Source organism: Mytilus galloprovincialis, chromosome 14 (assembly GCF_965363235.1).
Source record: "Mytilus galloprovincialis chromosome 14, xbMytGall1.hap1.1, whole genome shotgun sequence".
Lineage (NCBI taxonomy): Eukaryota > Metazoa > Mollusca > Bivalvia > Mytilida > Mytilidae > Mytilus > Mytilus galloprovincialis.
Genome location: NC_134851.1, coordinates 57,269,214 through 57,288,319, shown reverse-complemented (window position 1 = coordinate 57,288,319; position 19,106 = coordinate 57,269,214). Strand labels below are relative to the sequence as shown.

The window sequence follows — 19,106 nt, the reverse complement described above, 5'->3', positions numbered from 1 at the left end:
TTTATATTTGTCATTTCGGATCCTTTTCTATCAGACTATGCGGTATATGGGTGATGCTCATTGTTGAAGATCGTACGGTAACTTATTACAGGTGTTAACATCTATGTCATTTGGTCTCAGTCTGGTAGAGAGTTTTTTCATTGGCAATCATACCACACCTTCTTATTTATATATGTGTGAGAGAGAAAAACGACATTACACGAATTGCAATGATGCTTGAAGGTCGTACAGTAACCTTTAGTTCATTAACTTCTATGATCTTCGGTCTCTGATGGAGAGTCGTGTCATTGGCAATCCTACCACATCTTCTCATGAGGCGCATCTGGTACAGAAACATTGGTACCGTTAATGTTATTACTACCACTGGGTCGATGCCCCTGCTGGTGGACTGTTAGTCCCCGAGGGTATCACCAGCCCAGTAGCCAGTACTGCGGTACTGGCATGAAAATACAGATTTTTTGTGTTATTAAATTTGCTGTTTCAAAATATTAAAAATTATTATAAATTAAGGAATGTATTTCCCTCATGCAAAGCTTTGATTCCTTTCACGGATTTGAGTATACTTTTTGGAACTGTTAGATTATAGCTCTCCATCTTTTATATAAGCTTTGGATTTTACATATTTTGGCCACGAGCATCACTGAAGAGACATGTATTGTCGAAATGCGCATTTGGTGCTGAAAATTGGTACCGTTAATGTTATTCTCATGTTTATATCATGAACAATATTGAAAGATAAAATTTTGAATTTAAAAGTCTAAACATTCTACAGTAAACTGCAGTGGCTAGAGGTGTAGAGGAAGGGTTGAGATGTTAAAATACTTTTCTAACCCAGCCGCATTTTTGCGCCTGTACCAATTCAGGAGCCTCTGGTCTTTGTTTGTCTTGTATGATATTTAATTTAAGTTCATTTATATTTCAGAGTTTAGTATGACGTCCATTATCACTGAACTAGTACACATGTTTTTTTTTGTTTAGGGGCCTGCTGAATCACGCCTCTGGATGCGGTAACTTCTCGCTGTGTTGAAGACATATTGGTGGCCTTCGTTTTTTGTTTTTTGTTTTATTTGCTCTTTGGTCGGGTTGTTGACATATTCCCCATTTCCATTCTAAATTTTATTTCTTAACTTTTTTGTCCTTCGGTGTATGATGAAGAGTCGTATCATTGGCAATCACACCACATCTTCTTATTTCTATATCATGAACAATGATAAAGGAAAACAATAAAAGATAAAATTTAGAATTTAAAAGTCTAAACATTCTACAGTTAGGCATTTGTACACAATAATTTCACTATGGTCCATCTACCGCAACTCCTACACTCCAAATTGCATATCAAAAAAATTCTCATTCAATTAGAATTTTTGTAAAGTAAACTAAGTAATTCATTTTCTCTGCATTGGTTCCTTCTTTGTTTCGTCTGCTTTAATGTACCTGTAAACACGAACCGTGGCATTTCCTCCTCCGATCCAAAGAAATCCATCTTCATCTATAGCTATGGACGTTGGTCCAAACATTCCATCTGCATCTGTCAGCAGCAGTCGAAGAAATCGTCCAGAATGGTCCAACAAATGTACAGAATTACTGTTATAGTCCGCAACGAGAACGTGCCCAAATCGGTCACATGCTATTCCTCTGGGATCAAAAGGGCTCATTTCCGATTCAGGTTCTGGTATAGCCCTTGCAATCGGTGTTCCTTTTGATGACCTGCCTGATCGAGCAGATATAATTGGTTCTTCGAAATCGCCATCGGATCCCCTCGCGGATATTACTTCTTCGTTACCATTATTTCTAGAAACACGCAGTTGCGATCGACATGTGTTTTGTGCTGATTCCCTTCCGAGATCGTCTGTTGACTTTTGTCCATAATAGATGGAGTTTATTTTACCGCTCTTTTCAAATATGGTGACACTGTGACGAAGATTATCGGACACGCATATGTCACCGTAGTGATTCATAGCTACTCTAATTGGATAAACGAACAAATCACCTGATTCGCCGTAATTGATTGCGTCAGATGTATCCGGGTTTATCTGTCTCACTATGTTGACATGCGCAGGAGAGTACTCGAAATATGTCTTCGATTTCGGTAAACAAACAAGTAAACTTCCTGTCGTAGTTATTGCAAGACCTCGTGGAAATCCATCAAAAACTATAGATTCCACTATTTCCATTTCTTGGTTAATTTTCCGAATGCATTTTTCGGCTCGGCACGAGACGTATAAGAGCTCGTTCTTGTCACGTGCAATGAAATCTATATCGGAACTTATAAAACATGACTTAATTGTTACACCGGTTCTGTTAATCAGCCTTATCTCTGAAGTCCAGCCAATGGTGACCCAAGCTTCTCCATTAGAAGTCGGGCAAATACAATTAACAACATCGTCACCGTCTGATAGGCGGAATGATATTACTTCCTCAGTCCGAATATAGTCCGGTGATTGTACTCTACTATTTAACATGCCAAATAATCCCTCCAAGTCTTCGTCAACGACGACGCTCGGAATATAATCAATCTCCAGTCTATTTGGTTTGATGAATGTCACAGACGGGTTAATTATTCTCTGCATACGGGCATTTAACTTGCCAGTAGCTTGGACTATCTCAACATCTGATCCACATTCAACTATTTGATTTGCCGCCCGAATCCGCGCTTTGCAAGATGTAATGGCATTTTCAAGTTCTCGGGTCCTTGATTCGATGTAATGTTGTTCGGAATAGGTTTCCTCTTCGACGAAGTAAGACAGCCGAACCGACATTTCATCGATGTGTTTATGAAGCCTCTGCGTCTGCGTAACAAGATTTGCCAAAACTTGACCTTTCATAATGGCAATGTTTTTGCTATAATTTTTGTAATCATTATACTGATTATGTAGTGCTGTCGCTGTGTGTTCTGCCTCTTTCAGAGCATTTGTCAAAACTTGCCTCGTTTTCGTAGCACTGTCGGCTAAATCTTCCGTTAGATGATTTTCGTGCACTGTCAGACGACATTTCAAGCATATAGATTGCTGGCACTGAATGCAAAAAAATGTAATTTCTTCTGATTGGTGTTTTGTACAGAAAGCTTTTGACGTTAGATACACGCGTCCTTCAGGGTCCGTCATATTTGCAAGATGATGACTTCTCGTTGATTTGATTTTAAGATGATTTTTACTGCATCCTTGACACATGTTTTGTGCGCATTCAACGCATCTGTTCACTGCTGGATCTTTGGTCTCGCAAATATCACAGTCTGGTCTTTGGAAAACAGCAGACACAGCTCGCGTGGCTGCCACGTGGATATTTGTGTCAAATCCGTTGGCGCCTTTTTCTGGAATGTCTATAGATTCCGTACACAATGGGCAAGGAAACGTCTGTCCTGTTCGTTTTGCATCCATGTAGACCGCTATACAATCCTTGCAGAAACTATCAAAACATGGTAACATTCTTGGTTCTCGAAAAGTTTTGAGACATAACCCACATCTTTCGAGATGATCAATCGGATATTTAAAATCCTGAGGGCTGGTAGCCATTTTGATTGATTGATTGTTATTTGATTAACGTCCAGTGGTCATTTCGATGTATTCTCTTATGGAGATCACACGTTGAGTGTCTCAAACCTAATAAAACATGATTGTCTATTTTAAAACACGTTTTTACATTTTCACTTAAGACTAGAATGAACTTTTAAAATGACTTTCATATATCAGATTTCATATTAAATCATTTTAAAGTATATTTAAAACAAAATAAAAGAAATTAATAAGCCTTAATGCGTGCAATTTTTAACAAAGAACGTGAAGTTTGGCGATACAAATTTTTAACTGCATTGTGTATAAATAATACTGAATGGCAATAGAAACGAGACTCGTTAACATGGTTTTTTTTTCAATTACTAAAGATAGATCCGACAGATATTTTTCCTTAAATATGTAATGATCGTTCTATAATTTTAAAGACCTCTTTGTATGCAGTACATTCTAGCATTTTAAGTGCTTTTAAGAGAACCAAAAAAGAAAATTACACTTTCGATGCACCTTTTGTCTCATCAAAAAAAATCCCACACACTTTAATACAGTGAAACCTGTTTAAACGTGACTTAAGATTTTGTTCGGTTTTGGCCGATGTTTGGTTTTTATCAGGTTCATAACGCATACAATTTGATATGACGGTGCTTAAGATCATGTTTGGATAATACCTGTTTTCGGTTTATTTTCAGATTCAGTTTTAACCAGGTTTCACTGTAAAACACTAATAAGTAATATAGGACTTTTTTTCTGAGACAAGTGCCTGTGTTTCGATGGCTAATATTTACCTTGGTGAACCCTTATTTCAAAAGTTATCATTTCATTTTCATTTTGGTCCAGTGTGATCACATTTGGGTCCAGTATGATCGCATTTGGGTCCAGTGTGATCACATATGGGTCCAGTGTGTTCACATTTGGGTCCAGTGTGATCACAATTGAGTCCAGTGTGATCACATGTTGGTTCAGTGTGATGACATTTGAGTCCAGTTTGATCACATTTGGGTCCAGTGTGATCACATTTGGGTCCAGTATGATATCATTTGGTCCAGTGTGGTCATATTTTGGTCCAGTGTGATCAAATTTTGGTTCAGTGTGATCACTATTGAGTCCAGTATGATCACATTTTGGTCCAGTGTGATCACATTTGGGTCCAGTATGATCACATTTTGATCCAGTGTGATCATATTTGAGTCAAGTGTAATCACATTTGGGTCCTGTGTGATTAAATTTGGGTCCAGTATGATCACATTCGGGTCCTATGTGATTATATTTGAGTCCAGTATGATCACATTCGGGTCCTGTGTGATTATATTTGGGTCCAGTTTGATCATGTTTGGGCCCAGTTTGATACATTTGGGTCCTTTGTGATCATGTTTGAGTCCAGTATGATCACATTCGGGTGCTATGTGATTATATTTGGGTCCAGTATGATCATGTTTGGTTCCAGTGTGATCGGGTCCATTGTGACTACTGTTGGGTCAAGTATGATCACATTTGAGTCCAGTGTGATTTGGGTCCAATGTGATCACATTTGAGTTCAGTGTGATTACAGTTGGTACTGTGTGATCATCTTTGAGTCCAGTATGATAACATTCGGGTCCTATGTGATTATATTCGGGTCCTATGAGATTATATTCGGGTCCTGTATGATCATGTTTGGGTCCAGTGTGATCGGGTCCATTGTGACCACTTTTGGGTCAAGTATGATCACATTTGGGTCAAGTATGGTCACATTTGGGTCTAGTGTGATTTAGATGAGTTCGAGTTTCTAACAGCCTGTATGTAATCTAAAGTTTTCGGTCTAAAAAAAAAACAAATGCGAGACCAAACAGTTTTGCATATGATGTATAAGGTTTAACTAGGCAATCAATATATTTTTGATGTGTTCGTTTATTTTTTGCAATGGACAAATATGTTGTAACCAGTAACATAAACACGTAAAAAACTTATTTCGCGAATGATTTATTTTTTTTTGGCGAGTGATTTTTTTCTGTGACTTTAATTATTAGTAGAAACTTAACGGATATTGAAGAAGTGAATCAGTAAAATTTATATTTTTTTAAGTACTCACCGAGCAATATCATGTTGAATAAATCGCATCGTATCGGACAAAATGCAAAAAACTATTTCCTCAAGAATATTTGGTTTTTATTCTCTACCATAATCGACAAATTATAAATATATTTTAGGTTAGGGACTTTCCGTTTTGAATTTTCCTCGGAGTTCTTTTTTTTTTGTGATTTTACTTTTTAAAGAGAATGTCAAATTTATACAAAGGGCATAAGTTTACTTTTCACTAGCGTTCAGGTAGGTGCGTTCAACTCCAATCTTAAATTAATATGATTGTCAGTTCTCCAGGAGAATGTCGATGTTTTTCTTCGAGCACTCCGACTCCCACTAACCGCCACGAACCAACATTCACTTTTATAATTTCACAAGTACAGTATTACATGTATAAGCTATAAAAGATAAAATGTATGACAATAAACATGAAAAACAAACTACCTATTAGCATAGACAGCAACTTCTTTTTGTGTAAGTGGTGTTAAACTCCCTCGAATCTAAAACATTGTTTTTCTGAAAATCTCAAGAAAAAATTATAAACTGATATAGAAAGGGCTGGACTCATCAACTACAGAAAGCATAAACAGGATGATACTGACAGCAAAATGATTCAATACACTTCATCGATTACATAGTAAAAACATGATCAGGAGTATATCAAAATATTGTCAATTTGAAGTCAATTATAATCATCGTTTGGACTATTTGAACGGCACAATGCACAAGGATAGTTCGGTTTAACAGGTTTAACTATATAATTATATATTAGATTAGAACATGACAAGCGGTTTACACTTTTAAAAAAAATCGACAGATCAGATTACACACCTTAAGTACTAGTTATTTTAGCGCTCGATTTATTTTGAATACGCATGCTCAATTTACAATCATCTGAATGGTTGTGTATTGACACGACAACCTACACTTTAAATCTTTTAAAGTTTCTTTTCACATTCAAAATAATTTAAATAGTTGCTTTAGTAAAGAAAATGATATGTCGACATGTAATATGATTTTCTTTTTTAATAAAAGAAAGATTTAGGGATAAATGTCATTGATACTGTAATATAACTGTTATATAAAGATTTACTAATTTTGTTTCAGTCATTATATATATATGTGTTTGTTGCAGTGAATAATTTAACTGAATGTCTTAAACGAGTTTTTTCAATAAATAAAATCGATTTCTGATTTTCAATTGTTTTATACTACTTACTGACTTTCTTAATAAAAATTGTGAATGAGTCTTGTTAAATTGAGATTTCTTTTATCGAGACACCGGGGCAATATTTCCAAATTACTCATATCAAAAATAAACGATAAAAAACAGATCGGCCAGACTGTTACACTGTTGGAAAGATATGCGACACGAGAAACCCAACGACAAAACACGAACAAACGACATCTAGAGAGCAACATACTTTTCATTTATTGAATAACTTGTGATACTTTATAGCTTGTTAGACACTAAATACATGTATGTCGAATAAATTTCTCGTTGAGCATCTGACATTTCATAATGAAAATATGTTATGCTAATGAGACAAGTATCCACCGCAGTTCAAAGGAGTAGGTCTGGTAAGGATCGATTTTGACCTCAAATTTCAGGTTCATCTGAACATGAAAAAGATTGTGACCACTTTTTAAACAATTTAGTGTCTATTTCATTTGAATCAATTAGTTTATGTGAAAGATTTTAACTGATTTTAAAAGTCATTAAAACGATCCGATTCAAGCCTAAATATTAAAAATCTACCAAATATGCCGGAAAATGTCACTTTTCAGATGTTTTTTGTCAAATATGAAAGTGGCCACATCCGTACGCGTTTGCATCCTCGACCTTTATATATGTTATGTATTATCATCAAATACAACTTACATTTCAATATAAAGGATGAACACGAATGCGGCCAATTTTGTTTTACACGAAAACTGTCAAAAATTTAACTAAAATGATAGAATAGTGAAGATTTCAGTAATTTAGCATTACTTAACGGTGCTAGTACCCGATATATGTGCATTGTATTGTCAAAAACAGGCCATATTTATGTAGAAGCATTCTACTGTCCAATAAATAACTAAAAGCTTACTTTTTAACGGTTTTGTAAAACTGCTATATTTTGGGCCAAAAAGGGGTCTTACTGGACTTACTCCTTAGGTGAATGTAAGCAATGATAGGCAACATTACGGCCTTCAACAATAAGAAAAAAACAATACCGTATAGTCGACCAAAAACGTCCCCGAAATTAAAATTTTATTCATAAAACTCACCGCCTAATCTATAACAAATTAAAACAATTCATAAAATAAATATGACAGACATGAACAACCGACAACCACTAACTTGACTAAATTAGAAGCTAATGATTTTGGATAGGCACACATAATGTGGAGGTTTTAAGATGTTTAAAAGCGCTCCCGCCCCCTGTTTTTACCCTTGACAGTGGTGTTACAGAAAAACATATGTATAAACTAAAAAAATCAGTTTAAAAAGGCTTATCTCACCTCATGAATACAAAACCGAAAATCAACAAGTAACAGTTCTCGTTATTATTCAATGCAAGATCAATATCGACTATTTATGGTTTAAAATCAGTCTTTTTTTGTTTTTTGCCTTTAATTATGACCACTATGTGCCTTCGAAACATAAGTTCTAGTTCTAATTTCAGATTGAATGTTTTATAAACTATAAATTCCCATATAAAATCAATACATCTGATATTAATTACTCCATTTTTAAAGCATTTAAAAAGTGAATCAAATTAGACTTTGACAATACTACACAAATGATTAGGTTCATTAATGTTAGCATTGTTTTTAAACTCTGTCGACATAATTATTGTTCCGTTAAATAAATGTCAAATCTCAACCATTGGTAACAAGCGATATTAGTTTCTTGTTTCATGACGACCGAGCAGATAGAAGGTGGTTAATATTTTAGAAACATGCACTGATCAGAGCGAGAATTAATAGATAAGAGATGGAGAGCAGAGAGCCAAGTTCACTCGGTCCGATGATCCAGCCTGACGCATGCGGAATCTGCTTGGGGGAATACACTCGTCCGAAAATTCTGCCATGTTTTCATACGTTCTGTTTCAAATGTTTGGAGTCTTACGTTGATAAGACAGGTAGGCTCGGTCGGTTTAGTTGTCCGCTATGCCTAGGAGATACATTAATACCAAAAGGTGGGGTGGCAAGATTCCAGACAAATTTCTATGTAAAGGCCGACAAGCTAAGATCTACCTATATGCCGAATGTTCGCTGTGACGTCTGCGAACGACATGATGTTGCCGACAGCCGATGTTTAGAGTGCGACCAGAACATGTGTCCAAATTGCTGTAAGACACACTTGAAGATGACTGCTTCACGCGATCATCATCTCATTGGCCTGTTTGTCCGCGACTCGACACCTAACCTTCGCCACCGCGTTCTTACCAGAATATACTGTGACAAACATCCTGGGGACGAGCTGACATTCTACTGCAGAAAATGTGATATGACCATCTGTCTACGATGCAAGGTTACGTCACACGAGAATCACGTTAGTGATGATCTTCAGGAAGTAGCAAGAGTAACACGTGAGCACCTGAATACAAAACTAGAGGGCGCAAAACTTCACCTTCCGCTTTTTCACGAGCAGCTGAATGATGCGAATCGTTACGAAGAGAACATGGTACAAACAAAAGACAGACTTGTTAAAACCATTAATCAAAGAGCCACTAAATTACACGATAAAGTTGACAAGTTAGCAGCAACATTGATACACGATGTTGATTCGGAATACAATGTAGAAACGGCACGCATCGATAGCCACAGAAAGAAAATTACCCAAGCATCGAAAGCACTTGCAGGGCAGATACACGCGGCGAATCAAGCAGTCATGTACGGCGCAGATGCAGAAATAGCTAGAAACAAGGATTTATTGGTCCAACAAATGGAAAATATAACAACAACTGCTGAAAGGCTTCAACTACCTAAATTGACTCTAGAACTTAGTCCTAGCATAACTCTAGAAGGGAAGATAGAAGAGTCGTTCGGAAGCTTGTCAACAAGACGTCCGCCTGCTGTAGATATTAAGGTATTTGCTTATCTTAAAGTAAAAAAATGTCCCACTAGGGGTAAATTTAGTATATGGGTCTTTTTTCTTTTTTTATTCATGTCGTTGTAAGTTAATTTTCGACATTTGAATTTGATTGTCCCTTTGGTATCGCTGGCCTATCTTTTAATGTTACCTTCATCACTCGAGTTTTCATTTGTTTCGTTTCGCATAGGTCAATCTTTACTTTTATGTGTAGGTTTTTTTTCACTATTTTTCTAAATGTCCCCCTGGTAATTTCTACCTTGTGGTTTGCCTTTTGCTTGACTGAAAGTGAAAAAAATAAACAGTGGCGAATCTAGAGGGATCTAGATCTAGAGTTTCGGGGGTTGGAACCCCCTCCTTATTTTGAACGATCAATGCATTCGAATGGGGACATATGGTTGGAACCCTCCTTTTGAAAATGACTGGATCCCCCCTGAATAAACGAGTTTTCACCCCTGAACCATAAACGTACATGCTACTTTAAAGTGGGGAGATACTTAACAATGTAAGTATTTAACAGACAAAAATAAATTTGGTTATGTCAAAACTGATAAAACCTTGTTCCTTACCTTCACCTTCATCATCGTACTTTATTTTTATGCATTTTAACTTTTTATTCGAGCGTCTCTGACGAGTCTTTTATATATATAGACGAAATGCGTGTATGGCGTACACTCATCTATTAACGTTTGTCTTGACAGACTTCTGATAGTATGCATCTATCTTGACTCAAACTATGTTAGTATATAGAAACGGGTCGAAAAACAATACATTATGAATATTGTCTATAATTTTGAAGAAGGGGGTAATATGTATATTACATTTTATTCAATCAGAACAGACAATTCTTCTCAAAGAGGAAAAGAGGGGGGAAAAGTTCGATTGTGATATATATCCAAGATCTATTTTTGTACTATTATTTGTTCCCCCGCAGTTTTGCAATTTTTGTAGAGAAACCTTAACATGCTTAAGATGTCTAATGATTAAAACATGAACTTAAGTGTTCCATATGCCACTGAGTTGCAGCGCTTCTTTTGTTTTAGATTTTCCTTAAATGGAATATGACGATATCAAGCAACTGTATATACATGTATAGTTATATTTATAAATGCGGACAGAGAAGTCATTAATTTGGGGTCTGCATAGGTGTTCTTTTATTTACTTTTTAACTTGATAATACTTATTTTATATTTACACTTCAGATTCAAGAAATGGCTGTCTTCCAAGTAGACGACACATTCAAAGTAGTCAGCTCCATATGTCCAGTAGGCGATGGTGAAGCATGGGTAACTTCCGGTTGGAAACCGGAAATACATTTATTCAATGTCTACGGTACAAGATTGAGAACCCAATCCGTCGGCAGAAACATCGACTCAATCATTCAAGATAAATCAAAGTCTTTGATCGTAACGTGTAGCGACCAACGTCAAATTCTTCGTAGTCATGGAAACATCGACTTTTCAATCATAGCAACTCTTGGACAACACCCGCGAGGAATCGCGTTAACCGAGGACAACGAGCTTCTCGTCTGCACTGGTCAGTCGCTAGCTTTTCAAGATTACAAAGATGGCCACAAGAATAAAGTTCTCCGTTATTCAGTTGATGGGAGAATGACTGGAGAGTTCGGAGATGAAGATCAATGGAAATTCATGTATCCTCTTAGAATAGCTGTCAATATGACTGGAGATATCTGCATAGCTGATTGTCAACGAAGATGCGTAACAATACACAGAAGAGATGGAACACTGAAGGCGAAGTACACTGGCGCAGAAACATCCGGTCTGAAAAATAGCTTTGAACCACGTGGTCTCGCATGCGATTCTAGAGGATTTATTTTCGTCACCGACAATGCAAATGATGCTATACATCTTTTAGATCACTCTGGTAAATTCATCCGCCTTATTCTCACATCTAATGATGAAGTGTACGGTCCGTATGCAACCGCAATCGATTCTAAAGGATTTTTATGGGTTGGGGCACGTGATGCAACTGTAAAAGTTTTCAAAGTGACTTATATATAACCGACAAAAGTAGACCGGAAATGCCGCTTACTGATGACAACAAAGAACGTTTGGGTTTTTTTACCGGACATTATCGATTCGATCTATATTTCTAAATTAATTTGTTCGTTTGTTATAAAAGAGAGAAAACAATGGGAAAAACAAGAGAACTTTGTGATTATTTCAAAACAATATTTATTCATACACATCTTTATTTGCTAGTTCAGTGTCTAATTTGCATATTGACATTTTTCATTATAACTGTATTCTTCTTTTTTTTAGGTAAAGGGTTGTATATGCTAAATAAATTATTAAATTGAAAAGGACTTGCCCGAGATAACTTGCTTTATATATATATATATATATTAAAAAAAAGATATATGTGGTATGATTATCAAAATTAAGAGTCAAGTTCTCAGACAACTCTTTACAAGAGACCAAATGACACAGAAATTAACAGCTATTATAAGTCACAGTACTGCCGTCAAAAAAAATTATCAAAGCCCATACCTCTAAACTTTGTTCATGTTGTTTATTAGTTGTAATTGACCTTGGAACTAGTTTGCAGTAGCTGCGAGTACTCTCAATTCTGTGATTCGTTTTGATTGTTTTTTAATATGTTAGTTGTGCATCGTATCGAGTTCTTCAGAAAAGTAACATATGTTAATTTTGTCTTTGAAAGTGGGGACTTGATTATTTTTGTTCTTCTTTTTTGACACTTGAATACAAAATATGAAAAATCCAATCTTTCCAACCACCAATGCAAGCAAATGACTAGTTCCTAATTGTTTCGAAAGTTTAAAGAGAGTTTTATTCTAAATTCGCGAAAAAACATAAACTGTTCTGTCCTAGATCCTGATGTATTCCGGAATTCGAATATGTGTTAATCCAGTATTCCTTTTGCCTTTTTCCCCTAATTGTTGTTTGCATTTCAATCAGGATGAATACTGATCTTGCACAGGCAATGTTACGCTTTCAAGCACACTTCATTGAACCCTGGTATCCGCCGGATATTTCTTCAAAAGAATGACCCAAAGGGTCACTTTGATCTTCTTCCCACCTGTGGTAAAACCCTTGACAGGCTGTTTAAATGTGCGGGATGCACAATTACACTGCCACGGTCTTTCAGAATGGCGCAGTTAGATCCTATGCATCGTGTAAAGATAGTGCAACGCTCTCTGAAAGTTATAAGAATCACTGCAACAACTCTTTGAGTGGTCCGTGGTAAGTCTATTACAAGACTTAATTCCTGCCCATTCATTTTCCTGTGTCTGTTAAAAACCCCAAACGGCCTTAGAATCTATTCTCGTCATCAAGTTGTCTGAAAAAATTGCTACTGGAATAAGGCAACCAATAATTAATCATTTCAAAATATATCACTCTGAAAAAAGAACCATACACATTATCGTAGTGACTCCAATTACAGATTAATTTCTCCACTTTAAGAACACGATTAATATACTATGAAAATAAATAAAAATTGCACAAATGAGGACCATGGACTAAAATGAATCCGTGTTAAGTACTACAGGACGGAATTCTTCTGATTTTCATAAAACACGAGGCTTAGACAGAAGAGGTTTTAGATGGTGCAGACTATTCCGCATATAAACTCTTACAAGACTTAACATTTTGTTTCGTTTGTTGGCCTGGAAAATTATAAAGACAAGATGCAAATGAATATGCTGGCCAATAAAATGCAAGAAACCGTAACATTTATGTATAAACATAAAACTATTATTCTTGCGCGTTGAAAAAGAAGCTGGGCTCTTAACAGGTGGGGAGGAATATTTAGGTACCAAACGATTTTCTAATTCCAAGCCCTCCCACTCAGCGGAAATAGAATTATCGTCCTCTTTAACTTATTCGGTATCCTTCATTTAATTCTAGAGTTTAAAGAAAGACAATCCAATTATACCGCTTGTCAATTTTAATTAACACACACTATGGAACACTTATCGCATTCTATTTTTTTTTCTTTCGACAAATGCTTATATATATTAATATATTCATAACGAAAATAGTGTTATACGTGTAAAACATGAAGAGAAAGAACAGTTTAAAGCAACATTTAAAACATCATTGAAAAAACATCGCCGCTTTTTTCAATTCTGTAAGTAGGTAAGTATATGTTTTCCCTAAAAGATGTTTCGTTCGTAGGATTCAAAGCATGTACATAATTTCAGTACTAGTTCTAAGATAAGATGCATATTTGTCTCTGAACTTCCAACATGTGGAATACAATGGCTACATTTTAATACTGCGATGGTGTGGAGATAGAGTAATAGAGATCTGATTTTTTCTCTCGGAAAAATATAGATATTTCGTCTTATAATCCTACAATGAGATCGATATAACTTTTGTCTTTTAATATACATAAAAGATGTCTTTATCTAAGGTGTTCATTTATCACTATTGACTCACCCCACCCCCACGATATAAAGTACTATGCACATGCAAATTAGCTAAGTGTTTCGTAACTTCCAATGAGGTTTTTGTTCTAAATTATAAAAAATGAATGTGTGGTATCTTATATACATGATTTCTCTTATTAGTTGTTATCCGCATTGAACTAAGTGTGAGTATTCTGAGATCTGTACTGAGTGTCCCTTTGATGTTGGGATGTACAAGTTCCCGACCACGTCCAATCTGTGTTTTTGTTAGATGTACTTCTATTTGTACTCATCTGATGAGTTAAGCTTTTTTCAACTGATTTTCATAGTTCGTTCTTATGTTGTATTCTTATGTACACCACTGTCCCAGGTTATGGCATCGTTGGGATCCTGCTAACAGGTTTAACCCCGCAAAATCTTTATGTATGTGCCTGTCCAAAGTCAAGAGCCTGTAATTCAGTGGTTCTCGTTTGTTGCTGTGTTACACATTTGTGTTTCTTTAAAAAAAAAATTGTACATAAATAAGGCCGTTAATTTTCTCGTTTGAATTGTTTTATATTTATGATATTGGGACCGTTTTTCAGATGTGGTATGGGCGTTGCTCATTGTTGAAGGCAGTACGATGACCTATAGCTGTTTCATTTGGTCTCAGTAATTTTTTTCTATCTTATCTTATTTGTTGTGTGTCTCATGACTGATGCCCAAGGCCAAAATGTTTTAAAACAAAAACTTACGAGAAATGTTTGGCTTTACAGACTAAAGAGACATAAAGTATACATGTAGGTAAATCTTAAATGTTTGCACCTGTCCTAAGTCATGAATCTGATGTACAGTAGTTGTCGTTTGTTTATGTAATTTATACGTGTTTCTCGTTTCTCGTTTTTTATATAGATAAGACCGTTGGTTTTCCCGTTTGAATGGTTTTACACTAGTAATTTTGGGGCCCTTTATAGCATTTTTTTTGGTGTGAGCCAAGGCTCCGTGTTGAAGGCTGTACATTGACCTATAATGGTTTACTTTTATAAATTGTTATTTGGATGGAGTGTTGTCTCATTTGGCACTCACACCACATCTTCCTATATCTATTGGCATGAAGAAGATTTTAGATTATCCAAATGAATGAAAATTCGAAAACAGCAATTTGTTTGGTGTCTTATAGTTGTTACTACAGTATGATTATTATTTTGACTGATATATGTCTCTATTTAGACTGCTAACATTTATTATATTGATTGTTGTAAATATAGATATCTAAGATAAAAACCAACTTATAACAGTAGTACAACGTATGTTTTCTTGAAAAATACTTTTTCACTACATAATAACAAATGGAAAATATCAGAACCAGAACGCATCCATCTATGTTTTATTTTCCTCATTTTTTCAGTGGGACGATTGGTTATATTTTTGTTCTATAAATGAAAAATATGTGAAAACAAATATTGTAATCATAAACTCATGCCATAGTATATTTTTATTGTTCGGACGAATGTGAAGAAAAACCTCCATCGGTATATAACGACGACTGAAAGAACCAGATTTCGTAATTTTGCCGTGGCGTTATTACTGTATGTTCAACTTGTGTGCTTGAATATCTGTTTAACGTCTTCCATCTTTCTTCTGGAGCGTACATGTTCCATTATCATCTGAAGTTTCAAAATATGTACTTCAGCTAATAAAAATGGTAAATGTTTATTTCTTTTTTTTCTAAATTCAAGCATCTTTTTTTTTATCTTCAAGTTAATTAAATTAAACACAGTAAAGTATCTCACAATGAATCCATTTCTTTAGCTTTCATGTTGTTGCAATATACTCAATTTTGTCTACATATTTTAAAATCACAACCAGTGGCGGATCTAACCATTTTAAAAAGGGGGGGTTCCCAACCCAGAGTAAAGGGGGGTTCCAACTATATGCTCTCATTCAAATGCATTGATCGGCCAAAAAAGGGGGGGTTCCAACCCCCGGAACCCCCCCCCCCCCCTGGATCCGCCACTGACAACTATGTGTGGGAATTATTTTATTTTATACGTTATGTACATCCTTTTGGTATGCTTGTTCTAAATGAAGTTGAACAAATGAATCCATGAACACATGAAGGAAATTATTATGGTGTTGAAGGTCTCATTTTAATTACTCAGTTACCTGTGTGTATTATTTGGAATATGCAATATGCAATTCCAGTTTGTTTTAGTTTCTTGTGTACAATTTGGAAATTAGTATGGAGTTCATTATCACTGAACTAGTATATATTTGTTTAGGGGCCAGTTGAAGGACGCCTCCGGGTGCGGGAATTTCTCTCTACATTGAAGACCTGTTGGTGACCTTCTGCTGTTGTTTTTTTCTATGGTCGGGTTGTTGTCTCTTTGGCATATTCCCCATTTCCATTCTCAATTTTATTTAAAAGATAAAAAAAAAAGTGCAATTTCTAAAAATTGGAAATTTCGTTGTGATTAAATCCTTGATGACGTATACGTCATCCCATTCAATAACACTGGTTTCACAAATTTAGATTTTTCTCTATTTCCCCTATAGATATTTGGCATAATGAATATATGACTGAACGTAATATTATGTTACTGGAAAAAAGTAAAATCACAAGTATACTGAACTCAGTTGAAAACCTAATCGGAAAGTCCATAGTCACATGGCAAAATCAAATAACAAAACAAATGTAAACCATAAATATACTAGTTTAGAAATTAACTGAAGACCTATAGGAAATGAATATTCAAACATAAATAGGTACGTCATATCCTAGAAAAATATCTAACGAAACGAACTATATATATTGACAAGCTTTGCATTGATTATAAACAATATTTTCTTGGGAAATAAGTGCGACCTGAACCTGGGTCGATATTCCGAACGTTTTGCAATAAAAAAAATCCGTAGCTCTATGGTCCACAATCAAAAAATAACATAAGGACCTAAGAGCTACGGTTCCGCAGCTAGCACTATGGTATGTCATTCTTTTTTTTTTTTAAGGTTTTGAGGAGAAAAAAAAACGTCTCACATCTTTAATCCAGTTCCAGGAAAATCTTTTAATTTGAACGAGGATTCTCATTTATATTTTTGTATATTTTTTCTCTCGATAATTTTTGTTTTTTTCTACATAATTCTTATATTGTAAAAAAAAATGTATATGTACATATTCATTTTTGTTCTTCCAAACTGTTATTGTGTTTATAAATACTATCATTTAATCTAATTTTGGTATAGAAAAAAAATGTAACTTACCGTCAGACATGTCGTATAGCTTCACAAAAGATTGGTTGTTGGTTGCTTAGCGTTCAGTGGCCACTTCACAAAAGAAGTTGCACGACAATATGTTACCCGTTCAAAAACTGCTTCTGAAGGTGAAACCCAATCTATGTTATTCATTACTTAGAACTTATTTGCAAGGATAATTTTTGTTCCAAAAGGTGTCGAGTATCATATAAGTCAACCAAATTTACTTCATATAAATAAACAGACAATTCATTCACTATGACATTTTTATTATTTTATTATAATAGATAAAAGCTGAAATACTGCAAAAATCCTTTTTTTACCAAAATAACAAAAAGAGAAAACAGAAGGCAAAACTGTTTCCTTTTCGATACCCCAACATTTTTGTAATCAATTCCAAGAATTACTTATACATACATTTTCGGGTTAAATAGCTGATAAATATTTATTGATTTCCATGTATTTCGTTCTTTGTTTCTTATTCAAACAAACTATAAGTAAATATAGAAGTGTTGCAACGAAGGAGTATCATAAGGACTTCTAAATATACATTTGAATAAAACAATAAACGTTTGGGTATATTAACATGCACTTGAAACAAACAATAGAATGCTGCATGAATAAAATTCCAATCCTCAATCCCGGATCATAATATTTTGTTTACTTATATCCGTATCTGATACAAACACAAATTAAGCCCACTATTTAAAAGACATTTTGATTTTGTAAAAATGGCATTTCAAGTATCTACTAACAAAGCTGTTTATATGAAATAGGTTACAAAGTGGAACAGCAAATTTCGTAGTAATCCAATTTAAACCATTGATAACACGTTTAAAACATGTCAAGGTAGTTAAATAAACTCATCATAGATACCAGGGGCCTGGTTTTCGAAAGTATCTTATGACTAAGACATGTCTTATGATGGTCTTAGGACATGTCATAGTCGTAAGATATGTTTTCGAAAGTGCCATAAGTTGAGATATGTCATAACTTTTATCATAAACTTAAGACGCCTCGCGACCTGACTTATGATGGTCTTATGATTATCACAAAAGTTACGACATCACGTGAAAGAAAGAATAGGGCTGCTGTTTACATGCACATTCGACAACGAGCTGAAAATGTACGCCGAAACAGGGTCTTCCGAGACAGAAACAACCCACTAGATTACATGGACGATGATCAAATTGTACGTAGATATAGACTTTCACGCCCATTGATTCTTGAACTTTGTAGAATGTTTGAAAACGACTTAGCACGGCCAACAGCAAGATCTCGTGCTTTTCCAGTATCATTTCAAATCATGGTAGCACTCAGGTTTTATGCCACTGGAAGCTTCCAAATGGTCAATGCTGATGTACACAATATATCCAGGCCTAGCGTATCTAAAATTACAAGTGATGTTACCTCATGTTTGAAGAGGGTTTACAGGAATTATATAAAGATGCCAACTGACCAGGCTGGACTGCACAACATAATGAGGGGTTTCTATGAAAAGAACAACTTTCCAAATGTTGTCGGTGCCATTGACGGCACACACATCAGAATAAAATCTCCAGCAGAGGATGAGCATCTCTATGTAAATAGAAAAAAACTACCATTCAATTAACGTGCAAGCAGTTTGTGACTCCAGTATGAAGTTTTTGAACATTGTCGCAAAATATCCTGGTGCCATTCATGACTCTTTTATTTAGACCAATTCAAACATTTATGAACTATTTGATTCGAGAGAAATTGGCATTGGATGGCTTTTAGGGGATAGTGGCTATCCATTGCGACCATGGTTGATGACTCCTATGCTAAATTCCAGTACTGAAGCTGAGGAACG

General features: G+C 35.2%; 2 protein-coding genes across 2 annotated transcripts; one reads left to right on the top strand and one right to left on the bottom strand.

Annotated features, from left to right (window-relative positions):
* Positions 1 to 1,231: 1,231 nt before the first annotated feature.
* On the bottom strand, positions 1,232 to 3,662 carry LOC143058667 (uncharacterized). The gene has a single exon (XM_076232129.1). It carries the CDS (start codon positions 3,510 to 3,512, stop codon positions 1,386 to 1,388), a length of 2,127 nt encoding a protein of 708 aa, XP_076088244.1. The 5' UTR covers positions 3,513 to 3,662; the 3' UTR covers positions 1,232 to 1,385.
* A 4,818-nt stretch (positions 3,663 to 8,480) lies between these two features.
* On the top strand, positions 8,481 to 11,992 carry LOC143058330 (E3 ubiquitin-protein ligase TRIM56-like). The gene is made up of 2 exons (XM_076231803.1): positions 8,481 to 9,648; positions 10,854 to 11,992. The coding sequence occupies exons 1-2, from the start codon at positions 8,551 to 8,553 to the stop codon at positions 11,670 to 11,672; spliced, it is 1,917 nt and encodes a 638-aa protein (XP_076087918.1). The 5' UTR covers positions 8,481 to 8,550; the 3' UTR covers positions 11,673 to 11,992.
* The last annotated feature ends 7,114 nt before the right edge of the window (positions 11,993 to 19,106 follow it).

Bases quoted from the DNA above. Each gene is read 5' to 3' on its own strand.
- LOC143058667 (XM_076232129.1), bottom strand. From the start codon at position 3,512: ATGGCTACCAGCCCTCAGGATTTTAAATATCCGATTGATCATCTCGAA.
- LOC143058330 (XM_076231803.1), top strand. From the start codon at position 8,551: ATGGAGAGCAGAGAGCCAAGTTCACTCGGTCCGATGATCCAGCCTGAC. The intron at 9,649-10,853 runs GTATTTGCTTAT...TTTACACTTCAG, and splicing joins CGCCTGCTGTAGATATTAAG to ATTCAAGAAATGGCTGTCTT.